Source organism: Balaenoptera physalus (assembly GCF_965194825.1).
Source record: "Balaenoptera physalus genome assembly, chromosome: 14".
NCBI lineage: Eukaryota > Metazoa > Chordata > Mammalia > Artiodactyla > Balaenopteridae > Balaenoptera > Balaenoptera physalus.
The window spans coordinates 83,940,678-83,955,032 of record NC_138893.1 but is presented as its reverse complement, the minus strand read 5'-3'; the positions used below and the strand labels follow the sequence as shown (position 1 = coordinate 83,955,032).

Genomic DNA, 14,355 nt, shown 5'->3' with positions numbered 1-14,355 from the left:
AAGGAGGAGGGGAGAAAGAAAAAAAATTTTTTCCAACTTTTGATACCAACGTTCAAACAATAAATGTGAGACTCACAGTGGTTTAATGTTAATGTCAAAATATCTTATCTCCTATGCCAAGTTTTCTGACCTAAATAAACAGAGATAGCATGTTCATGGATTAGAAAATTATCTTTTTAAAATGACAGTGCTGCCCAAATTCTCCCCAAGATTCAAAACAACCCTAATAAAAATTCCTACAGGCATTTTTGTAGAAACTGACAAGCTGATCCTAAGATTTATATGGAAATCCAAAGAATTTAGAATAGCCAAAGCAATTTTAACAAAGAACATAGTTGGAGAACTTATTCACAGTGTTTGCAAGTATGTGAAGGAACTGAAACTCTCATACAGTGATGACAGGAGAATAAAATGGTACAACAATTTGGTGGTTTCTTAAAAATTAAATATATACCTACCATGCAGCCCAGAGAATTCACTTCTAGTTATTTAACCAAAAGAAACATATGTCTGATAACATCACGAAGGAAACTGGTAGAAAAAGGAATACAATGGTGTTTTCCTTAACTTTTGATTGACTATACTTCAACAAGGCAGTAAATTGGCTAAAACCAGACTTAGCTATAACCTATCCAATGGTGTCAACATGTTTTGTTTTGTTTTGTTTTTAATGCTAGCAGAAAAGGAGTTCATGAGAAATAAATTAAGAGGAAATAAAATCATGGGCACATTTTGCTAGTGATCAGACATTCACTGTCTAGGGCATAGCATGCCCTGGTCTGAGGATATGACCTGTTACATTCTAGTACCAAGCACAGTCCTAGCATGGAGATGTATGCATTGGAGGATCACATGGACCAATACAATTAAATATTCAAATCATACAACTACCTCCATTCACTATTTTTTTTTTTGCCTCCTGTTAGTCACTTATGGAGAGTAACTGATTATCAGTGTACTACTAAAATGAAGATGAAGATCCATATTTTGACAGTTACTAACTCTCTACTCCACACTCTAATCTAGAAAAGGATACCAAGAAACTAACTTATTAATAGTTTAACATGACACAATTTCAGAAACAAAAGAAACATACTGAATTTTGACTCTCCTATTATTTTTCAGTTATGAGAACTGGAATACAGTTCTAAGATGAGCTTACAAAGCAGTAATTAAGGATGTTTTTTCTCAGGGACATGCAAAAGACACAAGAGGAGAGTATGCCATTAATACCCGTAGAGAGCACCAGAAATATTTTTTACAGGACCTGATATCCTGGCAACATTATCTGAAAGCACAATGGGGATAGTAGAGTATCTTTAGCTATTCTGCCTTGGTAGTTAAAGTATCTCTGGTTATCTTACCTATTGATCTATTCACAATTATCAAAGGCAAAATGCCTAGGAATTGTATTAAAGAAGAAAATGAAAATGAAAATGAAGTGATGTAGCATTTGAAAGGGAAGGCTGCCTGCAAAATAGAGAACATGAGAAGAAAAAGTAAATGGACAAGAAGACAAAGAAAATGAGATAAGGAAAGTGATGTTGGCAGAAAAAGACTATAAAAACTTTCATGCAAAGCACAAATAGTTAGAATTTGACGAGAAAAAAGAATAAGCTGCAAATTCCTTTGGTTCAAAGGAAGTGGCATGGATGACTGATGTTAGCACGTCAAACTGAATGTAGTAACCCAAATTTACAGTTAAAACTAACATCAAAAAGAGTCCTTTTAATTTATTATCACAATATAAACTATAATATTATATGACAGTATAGGAAAATTTACTTAGAAATACATTTTTTGTGGCTCATCCATAAACTGGGAGATTTAAAAATTCTTACACTTTATAGGAACACTTAGTGGACAAAAACTTGATTTGTAAGGGACAAATATGTTTAAAATGCATACACTTGGGAAGTTGATGTCTTGCATCAGAGGCACTATGGTACACTCATAGCTGAGTGTGCTCCAGAGATGTGCAGAGAATCTACTGCTTGGTGTAGTTAACCTTATCAGCTAACCAAGACAGTGATGCAAATGACCAAGAAGAACATTCAACTTCCACCTGAAGTAAATCAAATTTTAGATATAAGACATTTTCTATCCAAAAAAAAAAGTGTAGGGGGCACACAGTTTTGAGGGCATTAGCCCGCTGTGGTCCCCCCTTTTGCCTGGCAAAGCAATAAAGCTATTCTTTTCTACTTCACTCCCCCACCAAAAGTGTAATATCTTCAGAAGCTAAAAATCTACTCAACAAATCAGGGTTAGGAACAACCTGAAACTAAAGGAACAGTCTATATGAACTGTAAAGGCATCATTAATGCCAAATCCATATAACTTATCAGATTTTATATTAAAATATCAAGAAAGCATTTCAAAAGGTAGGCCCAAAAAGGAGAAAGAAACAGACAAAATTAATCAAGGAGTTACATGGCATCAATATAAATCCACTGAAATAAGCATTTCTCTGATTTTGGGGGGAGGGCAGTTAAAAAAACAAATCATCCTTCCCCCAACCCTCATCCCTATCGCGTCACACCTCAACTGCTATAATTTTAAATCTGACAAGGCCAAGTGTTGGCAAGGATATGAAGAAATGGGAACTCCCACACATTGCTGGTGAGAGTATTAATTGGTACATCTGCTCTGGAGAACAATCTGGCCACATCTAGTAAAGTTTGAGAAGCTTATATCCAAGAGAAACTCTTTTATGTGTGGAATAGACACAAGAAGACATAAAGATGTCTGTTGAAACCTTGGTCCTGCAAAAAACTGGAAATAACCTAAGCTACCACTATCACCTCTTACTTAATTTTTACAACAGCCTCCTCCCTCATTTCTTTGTCCCTACCCCCAGATCTGAATCCATTCTGCAGCCAGAATGATATTTCTAAAATGAAAATCATATAACCTCCCTGTTTAAAACTTTTCAATAGCTTCTCATTGCACTCAGAACACTTCAAACTCCTCCACATGACTTACAAAGTTCATCAGGAGATGGCTTCTGCTTACCTATCTAGCCTCATCTCTCACTACTCTCACAAAACCAACTCCCTCCCACTGTTCATGCACTCACCCCTTGAACAAACTACTTGTAAGATATCTGATTTAAATGTTCTCTCCTCTCTGGCCTATATACATGTTCTGTTTGGAATATTTTTCTCATGCCCACTATTTCCCCCCTCCCCCAATTTCCTAGCTAATTCCTTGTCCATTACATCTCGATTTTTAAAAATATCCTGTCTTCCAGGAAGTCTTACTTTATGCCTCTCTCTTATCAAGTCCAGAATTGGGTTTTCTCCTATGTGCTCCCACAGTATCCTAAGTTATCTGCATCTAGGCATTCATCATACCATATCATAATATAAGTACCCTAAGGGAAAAAGCAGTGTTATTCATTATCGCATCCCTAGTACTTAACATAATGGTTACTATGTTAAGTAGATATTAAATAAACATTAAATAGTTAATATCTATTAAACGAATTGATGTTTTAAACCAGAAGTGAACTAAAAAACATAAGGCAGGACTTCCCTCGTGGCGCAGTGGATAAGACTCCACGCTCCCAATGCAGGGGGCCCAGGTTCAATCCCTGGTCAGGGAACTAGATCCCACATGCATGCTTCAACTAAGAGTTCACATACCACAACTAAGGAGCTGGCAAGCCACAACTAAGGAGCCTGCGAGCCACAACTAAGGAGCCTGCGAACCGCAACTAAGGAGCCCACATGCCACAACTAAGGAGCCGCTTACTGCAACTAAGACCCGGTGCAACCAAATTAATTAATTAATTAATTTAAAAAACAAAACAAAACAAAGCTGTGATCTTCAGAAGTGTTATAATGTACCATATTAGTAGAAACAGAAAATAAAATTTGCAAATTTGTACTTTTTTGGAAGTCCAACTTGATGAAATTACATTCCAGCTTAAAGGAAATTTTATTTAATATTATACCATGGTCAGTTTTTCCACTTGATACTTCACTCCAAATTTAGGAAGATGAGAAAGAAAAACATCTTAACAAGTAACTCATCCCACTATATTTTCTTAAGGAGAAAATCAATTTCAGTATGACGATAGAGGTAATATGTTTTATTTCTCCAGTTGATAATGACAAGAAGATAGTAATGGGGTAAGCCACACACTCACAGAAAAAGTGAGAGATGGCAAAAGTAAATTATCATGTGAAGTTAGATATTAGTAACACAAGTAAAACTGGAAAATTTCAAATTTTGCAGAAATTAAACAACACACTCTTTAACAACTAATGGATCAAAGAAGAAATCACAGGGAAAATTAGAAAATACTTAAAGACAAATGAAAATGAAAACACAACATACCAAAACTTATGGGACACAATGAAAGCAGAGCTAAGGGAGAAATTTATAGTTATAACACTCACATTAAAAAACAAGAAAGATCTCAAATCAACAACCTAAAAGCTAGAAAAACAAGAACAAACTTAACCTAAAGCTAGCAGAAGAAAGGAAATATTAAAGGAGAAGTAAATTACAGAATAGAAAAACAATAGAGAAAATTAATGAAAACAAAAGTTGGTTCTTTGAAAAGAGTTTTGTCAACAAAATTGACAATCCTTTAGCTACATGGACTAAGGAAAAAAAGAGATTCAAATTACTCAAATCAGAAATAAAAGTGGGGATACTACTATTGATTCTACAGAAATACAAAGGATTATAAGAGAGGTCTATGAAAAATTGTACATAAACAAATTGAATAACCTAGATGAAATGGACAAATTTCTAAAAACACAAAACCTACCAAGACTAAGAAAAAAATAGAAAATCTGAATAGACCTACAGCTAGTAAGGAGACAATCAGTAATCAAAAGTCTCCTGACAAAAGAAAAGCCCTGGACCTAATGGCTTCACTAGAGAATTCTACCAAACATTTAAAGAAGAACTAATATTAATCCTTCTCAAACTTTTCAAAAAGAGAGGAAAGAACACTTCCTATCTCATTCTATGAGGCCAGCATTATCCTTTATACCAAAGCCAGAAAAAGACACTACAAGAAAACTACAGACCAATATCACTTATGAACACTGATGTAAAAATCCTCAACAAAGTACTAGCAAACAGAATTCAGCAGCATATAATATTAAAATGATTATACACCATGACCAAGTAGAACTTATTCCTGGAATGCAAGGATGTTTCAACATATGAATATCGATCAATGTAATACACCACATTAACGGAATAAAGGAAAATAATACGATCATCTCAATTGATGCAGAAAAAGCAATTGACAAAATTCAGTATTCTTTCATGATAAAAAACACTCAACAAACTAGGAATAGAAGGAAACTACCTTAACATAATAAAAGATATATTTGAAAAACCCACTCAATGGTCAAAGACTGAAAGCTTTTCCTTTGAGATCAAGAACAAGAACAAGGATGCCCACTTTTGCCACTTCTATTCAACTTAGTACTTGAAGTTCTAGCCAGGGCAACTAGGCAAGAACAAGCTCAAAGGTGCCCAAACTGGAAAGGAAGAAGTAAAATGATCTCTGTTCACAGATAACATTATCTTTTTTTTTGCCACACTGAGTGGCTTGCGGGATCTTAGTTCCCCAACCAGGGATTGAACCTGCACCCTTGGCAGTGAAAGCATGGAGTCCTAAGCACTGGACTGCCAGGGAATACCCAGCAGATAACATTATCTTATGTTAGAAAATCCTAAGGATTCCACAAAAAAACTGTTAGAACTAATAAATGAATTCAGCCAAGTAGCAGGATGCAAAGACAACACAGAAAAATCAGTTGCATTTCTATGTACCAATGAACAATCTAAAAGAAAATTACTAAAACAAGTCTAAGCATAACATACTTAGGAATTAACTTAACCAAGGAAGTGAAAGACATACAGTGAAAACTACAAAAAAACTGCTGAAAGACAACATAAATAAATGGAAAACACATCCCATGTTCATGGATTGGAAGACTTAACATTATTAAAATGTTAATACTACCCAAAGCAATCTACAGATTCAACACAATCTCTATCAAAATACTAAAAACAGAAACAGAAAAACCCATCCTAAAATTCATACGGAATCTCAAGGGACCCAGAATAACTAAAACAATCTTAAAAAAGAAGAACAAAACCGGAAGACTCACACCTTCCTAATTTCAAAACTTACTACAAAGCTACAATAATCAAATAGTGTGTATCAGCATAAAAACAGACTTACAGACTAATGGAATACAGAGCCAGAAAAAACCTTTGTATATATGGTCAAATGATTTTTGACAAGCATGGCAAGACCATTCAATGGGGAAAGGATGGTCTTTTCAACAAATGGTGCTGGGAGAACCGAATATCCACATGCAAAAGAATGAAGTTGAACCCTTACCTAATACCACATGTAAAAATTAACTCAAAATAAATCAAGGACCTAAATATAAGACCTAAAACAATAAAACTCTTAGAAGAAAACATAGGACAAAAGCTTTATAACATTGGTTTGGGCAATGATTTCTTGTATATGACCCTAAAGGCACAGGCAACAAAAGAAAAAATAAACAAATTGGACTTGGTAAAAATTTTAAAATTTGGATACAAAGCACAATATCAACGGAGTAAAAAGGCAACCCACAGAATAGGAGAAAATATTTGCAAATCATACATCTCATAAGGAATTAATATCCAGAATATATAGAGAACCTCTAAAACTCAACAATAAAGAATAAATAGCCCAATTAAAAAATAGACAAAGGACTCGAATAGATATTTCTTCAAAGAAGATGTACAGGCGGCTGCTAATAAGTACATGAAAAGATGCTCAATATCACTGATAATTGGGGAAATGCAAAACTGCAATGAGATACCACCCACTAGAGTGGCTACTATCAGAAAAAAAAAAAAAAAAGAAAATAACAAGTGTTGGCAAGGATGTGGAGAAACTGGAACCCTTATGCACTGTTGGTGGGAATGTAAAATGGTATATCTACTACGGAAAAGAGTATGTTGGCTCCTCAAAAATTAAAAACAGAATTATCATACGACCCAGCAATTCCACTTCTGGGTATATACTCAAAGAATGAAAGACAGTGTCTTGAAGAGCTATTTGCACACCCATGTACACAGCAGCATTATTCACAATAGCTGATGTGTGGAAGGAACCCAAGTGTCCATCAACAGATGAATGGATAAGCAAAATATGGTATATACATACAATGGATTATTATTCAGCCTTAAAAATGAAGGAAGTTCCGACGTATACTACAACCCTTGAGGACATTATACTAAGTGAAATAAGCCAGTCACAAAAAGACAAACGCTGTATGATTCTACTTATATGAGGTACTTAAGAGTAGTCAAAGTCATAGAGACAGAAATTAGAATGATGGTTGCCAGGGACTGTGTAAGTGGGAACTGGGGAGTTATCGTTTAACAAGTATAGCGCTTCAGTTTCACAAGATGAAAAGAGCTATGCAGATGGATGGTAATGATGGTTGCATAATAATGTAAATGTACTTAATACCATAAACTGCACATTTAAAATTGGTTAAGATGGTAAATTTTGTTTTATGTTTTTTTCACAATAAAAATAAATTTAAGCAAATTACCATGAAATCAGCTGTAACTTAAAAAAAGAGGGTTTTACCAAAAATAGGTCAGAAAGCACTGTAGAACACTAAAAATCAGTACATACTCAACATGTCTTGGTTTTAAATTATTGAATATATAAACTTTGATTATCAATTTCCTTATAACTTAACATACAAACATTGGGTATTCTAAAGAAAGACATTTGGAAAACTGGTTGTTTCTTTTTCTTACATGCTAAAATTGCCTACTTAAGTTAGTCCCTATAATTATAAGATTTCACAGTAACAAGCTAGCAGCTTATCCACAACTATTCAGTCCTAGACAAAGGGTTGTTTTGTCCTCAAAGGCTGTGAAACAAATTAAAGTTAAAAATCTTAAAATACGGAAGTCTTTTTATATTAACATTGTCCTAATGGACTGAACGGAAAAGCCAGGGGATAGGATTTTTATAGACCAGAATAATTCTTACCTGGAAGATTACCCTTTGAGATGGTATCTGTATCCAAATTGTAGGTATCCTGGAGACGCAACAGAGCTTTGGCTGCCCCAACCTGATCTTCATCATTAGGGAAGTACTGTCTCTGAATGGTTAGGTTAGAGATAAAACCTTAAAATAGGGGGGAAAAAAAAAAGAGTCTAGACACGGGTATGAAATGTACAGTGTGGGAAATATAGTCAATAACTATGTAATATCTTTGTATGGTGATGACATATCAGAACTAGACTTATCACGGTGATCATTTTGAAATGTATAGAAATATAGGATCAATATGTTGTATAACAGGAACTAACATAGTGTTGTAGGTCAATTATATTTCAAAAACAAACTCATACAAAAAGAGATCAGATTTATGGTTATCAGAGGCAGGAGGTGGATGTGCGGGGTAACTGGAGGAAGGCTGTCAAAAGGTACAAAGTTCCAGCTATAAGATAAGTAAGTACTAGGGATGTAATGTACAACACAATAAAAATAATTAACACTGCTGTATGTTATATATGAAAGTTGTTAAGAGAGTACATCCTAAGAGTTCTCATCACAAGGAAAAGCATTTTTTTTTTAAATTTTGTATCTATGTGAGGTGATGGATGTTCACTATATTTACTGTGATAATCATTACATGACGTGTGTAAGTCAAATCATTGTGCTGTACACTTTATACAGTACTGTATATCACTAATATCTCAATAAAATTGGAAGAAAAAAGACTCTAGAAACTCACAGACTTCCAATTTCCAATATAGAGTCTTAAAAGGATTTTTCAAAATCTATTTTATTATAATTTTCCACCATACCACATGTAACAAGAAAAAATTAAATACACTGAACGAGACTTGACATACCTCTAAGTTGTTCATCTTCCCAAACCATTTTTAATGTTGCTTAAGTAATCTGAGGTCATTGCATAAATTATATCTGTATTAGTAGGTAAAGATCAACTAACATAATAGAGTTTGAAATTACACAACACAGCCTCCACTAAGCTTGAAAAGTGAACATTTAAAGATCTGAAAACAACGTTCATTGGCAACCAATTATACTTTCAGATAACAGTAAGTAAAATATATGCTCTTAAAGTTATGTTTTCTTCTTCCATGTGCCACGTATCACATAAATGTGTAAATATATAAAGTTTGGTGGAATTCTTTAAGGAGAAGGAAGAGACATTTATTATATATTTAAGAGTATCAGGTAAGTTAGTTTATTAAAATATATTTAGATCTGTTTAATTATTAAATATAGTGTTCATCAATCAAGGTTTGCACTCTATAAATCCTAACATTAATTTTAAAAGGTTTTACATAAAATACAGCAAAAATAAAACTAAGAAACTAATTACTGATAACTATGTAACTCCTAAGGAGAACGTATGCTAAATACTCCTTAAGAAATCAATACAACAAAAACAAAAAGTGATTTAAAATTTTAATAACATGTGTCATCATTTGCAAATCAAAGTTAGGTACAAGACTTCCCTCCATTCTCATTTACTTATAATCAACTATGCATACTTTGATCATCAAAAGGCCAGGCATTTTTATGTTAATTGAAACGTACAAATGAACAACTAGCTGGAAGAGGCCTAAGTCCATATTAAGCATTAGTTTTAAGACCAACTCCTAGTCACAATATCCACGTGGAATTTTACAAGCAAGTTTTACAGAAGACTGGAACGTTTTTATGCCCCAAAACAAAATCTAAATCTAAATTTAAATCCTCTCTAATAAAAAGAAAAAACGTATATCTACTATAGCATTATGGGATGACTGCCACAGATTAAACGCCTAAGTCTTAAGGTTTACTTTATAAAAAAACTTAGTTCATACTTGAGATTTTTTAAAAATATAATAAATAAATGTGTGTGCACATGTATATATGTATACAAATGTATACATATATGACCTTAAAAATGTTCTCATGGTGTTATATGACAACAAATAATCACAGGTACCATTTCCTTCTCATCTCAAAGAAGTATTCACAAGTGCTTGCCTTAATTTTTCTTTTCAAGGTTTCCTGTCCTATGCGTAATAGTTTAGTTTACTGCTCACAAATACCTGAAAGCACCCTTGGAGTGCTTCATCTACACAGTTGGCTCAGTTCTCTGTCTCTTTTTTTTTTTTTGCCACCTTCAATCATTCAACAAATAAACACTATGTACTAAAGCATAATACCTCTACTTCATTAAACTCTGGCCTTAGTTTTCCGTGTCTGTTACTGAAATATCTAAAATATCTCAATACTCCAACTACAATTTTATTGTTTCAATTAGAAAGACATTCATTATTACTGTTTGCAGCCTCAATTTTTAAATTTATTGTCTATGTTAAACAAAAGAATCCTAAGCTTCAAAGTACTATGTAAAACACAGCTAACATTTTTCCTTATTAGTATCACTGCCAGTACATTAAAAATTGATTAGAAGATAAAGACTTACCCATAAAATTTTTTAAATCTGAAGGTAATCCTAAAATGAAAACAATTACCCTCAGAAATGAAGCTGTATGCCAAATAATTGATTCACTTTTTTAGATTTCAAAGCAAAAAGGACCATGTTAAATGAAGAGCAGAAATTACATTTTAACAATACAGTTTTATTTTTCTTTACTTCCAGTTTTTATTCATCTTTTTTTTTAAATCAAGAATTCAGGATGTAGACTAAATTAACTCTAGTCAAATCAAATACATCTCAGCAATAATTCAGTTACAAGGCTGAACACCTGATGTTCTGGGAACTGAATTTATCACTTCTTCTGGCATGTCTACAGGTGGTAGCAAAAAAGCCCTACTTTTTTTTGGCTCATTAGTCTTACCATCTGACTTACCATCCGACATATCCTTAAGGACCAGATTCTCCAACTCACTCCACTCAGTGTTCAGACGTTTCATTAACTTAAATGCATTTACAGGGTGTCCAACAAATCCTTCTGGATCTTTTGTTGCTGTGCTGGTTAACTGATCTAACTTCTCTGCCCATCTAAAAATGTAAGACATAAGTGGAATCTACATAAAGCATATACACACTCAATGAGGAAGAACACTAGTAAAGCACTCAAAAAAGATTAGAGGGTTTTGAGTTAAAACTATACTTAAAATCCTTTTAAAAGTAAAATTATAAAGGATTTTTAAAAAGCAAGATTCTCTTACAGATAAGATCTAGCTTGGCAAAATCAAAATATAACTACAAGACTTTTTGTTTTAGTTTTGTTTCTCCCAAATGGTTACAGTAAACACAACCTATCTTAGTAAAAGTTGTGATTGGATCCCTCTAGTAAGAATCTAAAAATTCATTTCCCTACAGGTCCTTAAAGCCAAATAATTGATTATTACAAAGTAATCAGCCCAATCCAATTTCAGTTACATGTTCATTTAAATCAAACTTACAGCAAAATTTTATATTCAGTATCTAGAAACTGTATTTTAAAACAAAAAAACTGAATACTTAGCTACTCATTAAACAAAGGCTTGGAACTCTCAGGTCAATTAAATATGAACCTGAGTCAATTAAAAATAAATTAGGGGACTTCCCTGGTGGCACAGTGGTTAAGAATCTGCCTGCCAATGCAGCGGACATGGGTTCGAGCCCTGGTCTGGGAAGATTCCCACATGCCACAGAGCAACTAAGCCCGTGCACCACAACTACTGAGCCTGCGCTCTAGAGCCTGCAAGCCACAACTACTGAGCCCACGTGCCACAGCTACTGAAGCCCGCACGCCTAGAGCCTGTGCTCTGCAACAAGAGAAGCCACTGCAATGAGAAGCCCACGCACACAACTAACAGTAGCTCCCACTCACCGCAACAAGAGAAAGCCCGCACACAGCAACAAAGACCCAACGCAGCCATAAATAAATAAATAAATAAATAAATAAATAAATAAATAAATAAATAAATTTAAATAAATAAATAAGCACTGAAGGAAAAACTATATCAATTAAATAATACTATACTTATCACTATAATCTCTAGAATGGAACCATAGGACTGAAGGATAAATAGCAGCGGAAAATTGCTCCAGAAGGTGGCTTGATTAGGGAGGTTAGAAGAGGATAGAAGATATTAGCAACCATTGAAAAAAATTGTCAGTCAATGACCCATACCCATTTATATTCTTATCTCAATCCATATTCTTCAAGTGAAGTCTTAGCCTGGGCCTAACTTCTGTTTTCTGTGCTCCTACTTTAGCCATTTCAACTGGCTTTTTAAGACAGAGGGCTTTCATTTTCACTCAAAGAATGTTTTAGCTCTATGAAGAAAACATGAAGGTGGAATCAGAGTCATAATAAGTAAAACACTTTGCTTACTTTTTTATTTGTTGTAATTTGTCCTCTTCTGCCTTAATATAGTCTTTCAGGGAAGTCACCAGATCTTTTTCAGTACGGATCAAATCAGTCATCTGACCTAGAAGGAGAAAAAGGGAAGAAAGTAATCAAATACCCATACTGGTCAAAACAAGTATTTTAGAATAATTTAAGAATGATTGAGAACGCTTCATTCTGAGAGGACTTACCTGGCATGAATCAGATATGTTGGAGAGAACATCATTTTTTTTTTTCTTTTTTTCCTTTTTTTCAAACCAGATAAATAAAAATAAAGCCAAAAACTCTTCTACTCATGTGTTCCAATTCAAATTTTCAAGCTACTTAATTCTGCAAGCTTGGACCATATCGACAAATTGTCTTTTCAACTAAAAATTTATTTTTTAATTTCAAAACCTTACTTTCCAAGGATCAATGTTTCTTCTTCCCTACCTCCCCCCTCACCTTTTTGTGGTTTTGAGACTACTTAGAACTAAATTTTTATTCAATAAACAAAGACCACACGAACAAAAAGTATACTTCTCAACTGCAATTCAAATATCCATATTTAGTTATTCATAATGGGAAAAGAGAACTCCTCATTTTACATCCCAAAATTAGGTTCATAACTATAATACTTGTTTGTGTTTTATTTAGCTCCACAATCATGTGAGGGTAGAACTGGTTAACAGGATGACAGAAAACTTCTCTTTTAAGACATATGAAGTATGCATATAGGAAAACATAAAAGACTAAGTATATACATTAAATGATTTGCTGGGTGGATTCATTACCAGAGAATTTTCTTTGGTATGCTCTTCTAAATTTTCATAAGTTTCTAATCTGAAAATGTATTCCTTTTGTAATCAGAGAAAATAATTTAAAGAAAAAAATTGAATTTAAAAACGAGAGAGACTTTTAGAGGGGCAGGGACTGAAGTAATGTTTCAGCCTCTGGAAACACAATGTATTTTTTTTACTGATCTAAAAACACTAAAAAATGGAAATTTTTAAATGCAAAAACAACAAAAAATAATTAAGACTTACCAATTGAAGTAAAAAAGCCTGGATCAGCCAAAGACTGGGGAAGTAGAAACCCTACAACTAAAATACACCAGATCATCTTCAGAGGCTTACTTTTACAGGATCGCACACCTACAAGAGAAATATGGCCATTATTTTAAAAAAGGAGGACTTCCCTGGTGGCGCAGTGGTTAAGAATCCGCCTGCCAATGCAGGGGACATGGGTTCGAGCCCTGGTCCGGGAAGATCCCACATGCCGCAGAGCAACTAAGCCCATGCACCACAACTACTGAGCCTGTGCTCTAGAGCCCAAGAGCCACAGCTACTGAAGCTCACGCACCTAGAGCCCGTGATCCACAACAAGAGAAGCCACCTTAGTGAGAAGCCCACGCACTGCAACAAAGAGTAGCCTCTGCTCGCCACAACTACAGAAAGCCAGCACACAGCAACAAAGACCCAACTCAACCACAAATAAATAAATAAATAAATAAATGTAAAATAAACTAAAATGTTAGAATATGCTTAAAGGGAAAAATGGTTTCAGAGCTTTCTGATTAATCCTCTAAATTCCTAACTTGTTCCATCTTTTCCCTACAATGGCTTTAAATTTTAAAATAAGTTCAATTAAAAGTTGCAGATTTTGGGGTGATGAAAACGTTCTAAAATATACTGTGGTGATCAACTGGTGAAGAACACTGTGAAAGTACTAAAAACTACGCAAGCATGAACATGGGTTAACAGTGTGGTATATGAATTATATCTCAATAAAGCTGTTTTATTTTTTAAAAGTTGTACAGAATTAAAAAAAAAAAAAAAACCAACCAACCCTGTCGATTTAAGCTAGCAATTTCTCTCAAAGGGCCCAATGCTGAACTTTTTCTCTTATCTACTGTGTTCTATGTAAAAAATCCTTAGCCCAGTACAAAGCTGTGGCATTTTTTTCTAAAACCTGGCAGCAAAG

General features: G+C 34.0%; 1 protein-coding gene and 1 long non-coding RNA gene across 4 annotated transcripts in view; both read right to left on the bottom strand.

Moving 5' to 3' along the window:
• P4HA1 (prolyl 4-hydroxylase subunit alpha 1) overlaps positions 1 to 14,355 on the bottom strand; it is an 87,031-nt gene that overhangs the window by 45,509 nt on the left and 27,167 nt on the right. For all 3 annotated transcript variants that reach the window (XM_082424518.1, XM_082424517.1, XM_082424519.1), the window contains exons 2-5: positions 13,419 to 13,526; positions 12,379 to 12,475; positions 10,903 to 11,054; positions 8,048 to 8,185 (exon numbers count right to left, since the gene is read on the bottom strand). In XM_082424518.1, coding sequence (XP_082280644.1) covers positions 8,048 to 8,185; positions 10,903 to 11,054; positions 12,379 to 12,475; positions 13,419 to 13,494 — 463 coding nt within the window. In that variant the 5' untranslated portion in view covers positions 13,495 to 13,526. The remainder of the gene's footprint in view (positions 1 to 8,047; positions 8,186 to 10,902; positions 11,055 to 12,378; positions 12,476 to 13,418; positions 13,527 to 14,355) is intronic.
• The window catches only part of LOC309642731, a 414,473-nt gene that overhangs the window by 375,270 nt on the left and 24,848 nt on the right, over positions 1 to 14,355 (bottom strand). The window lies entirely within an intron of this gene.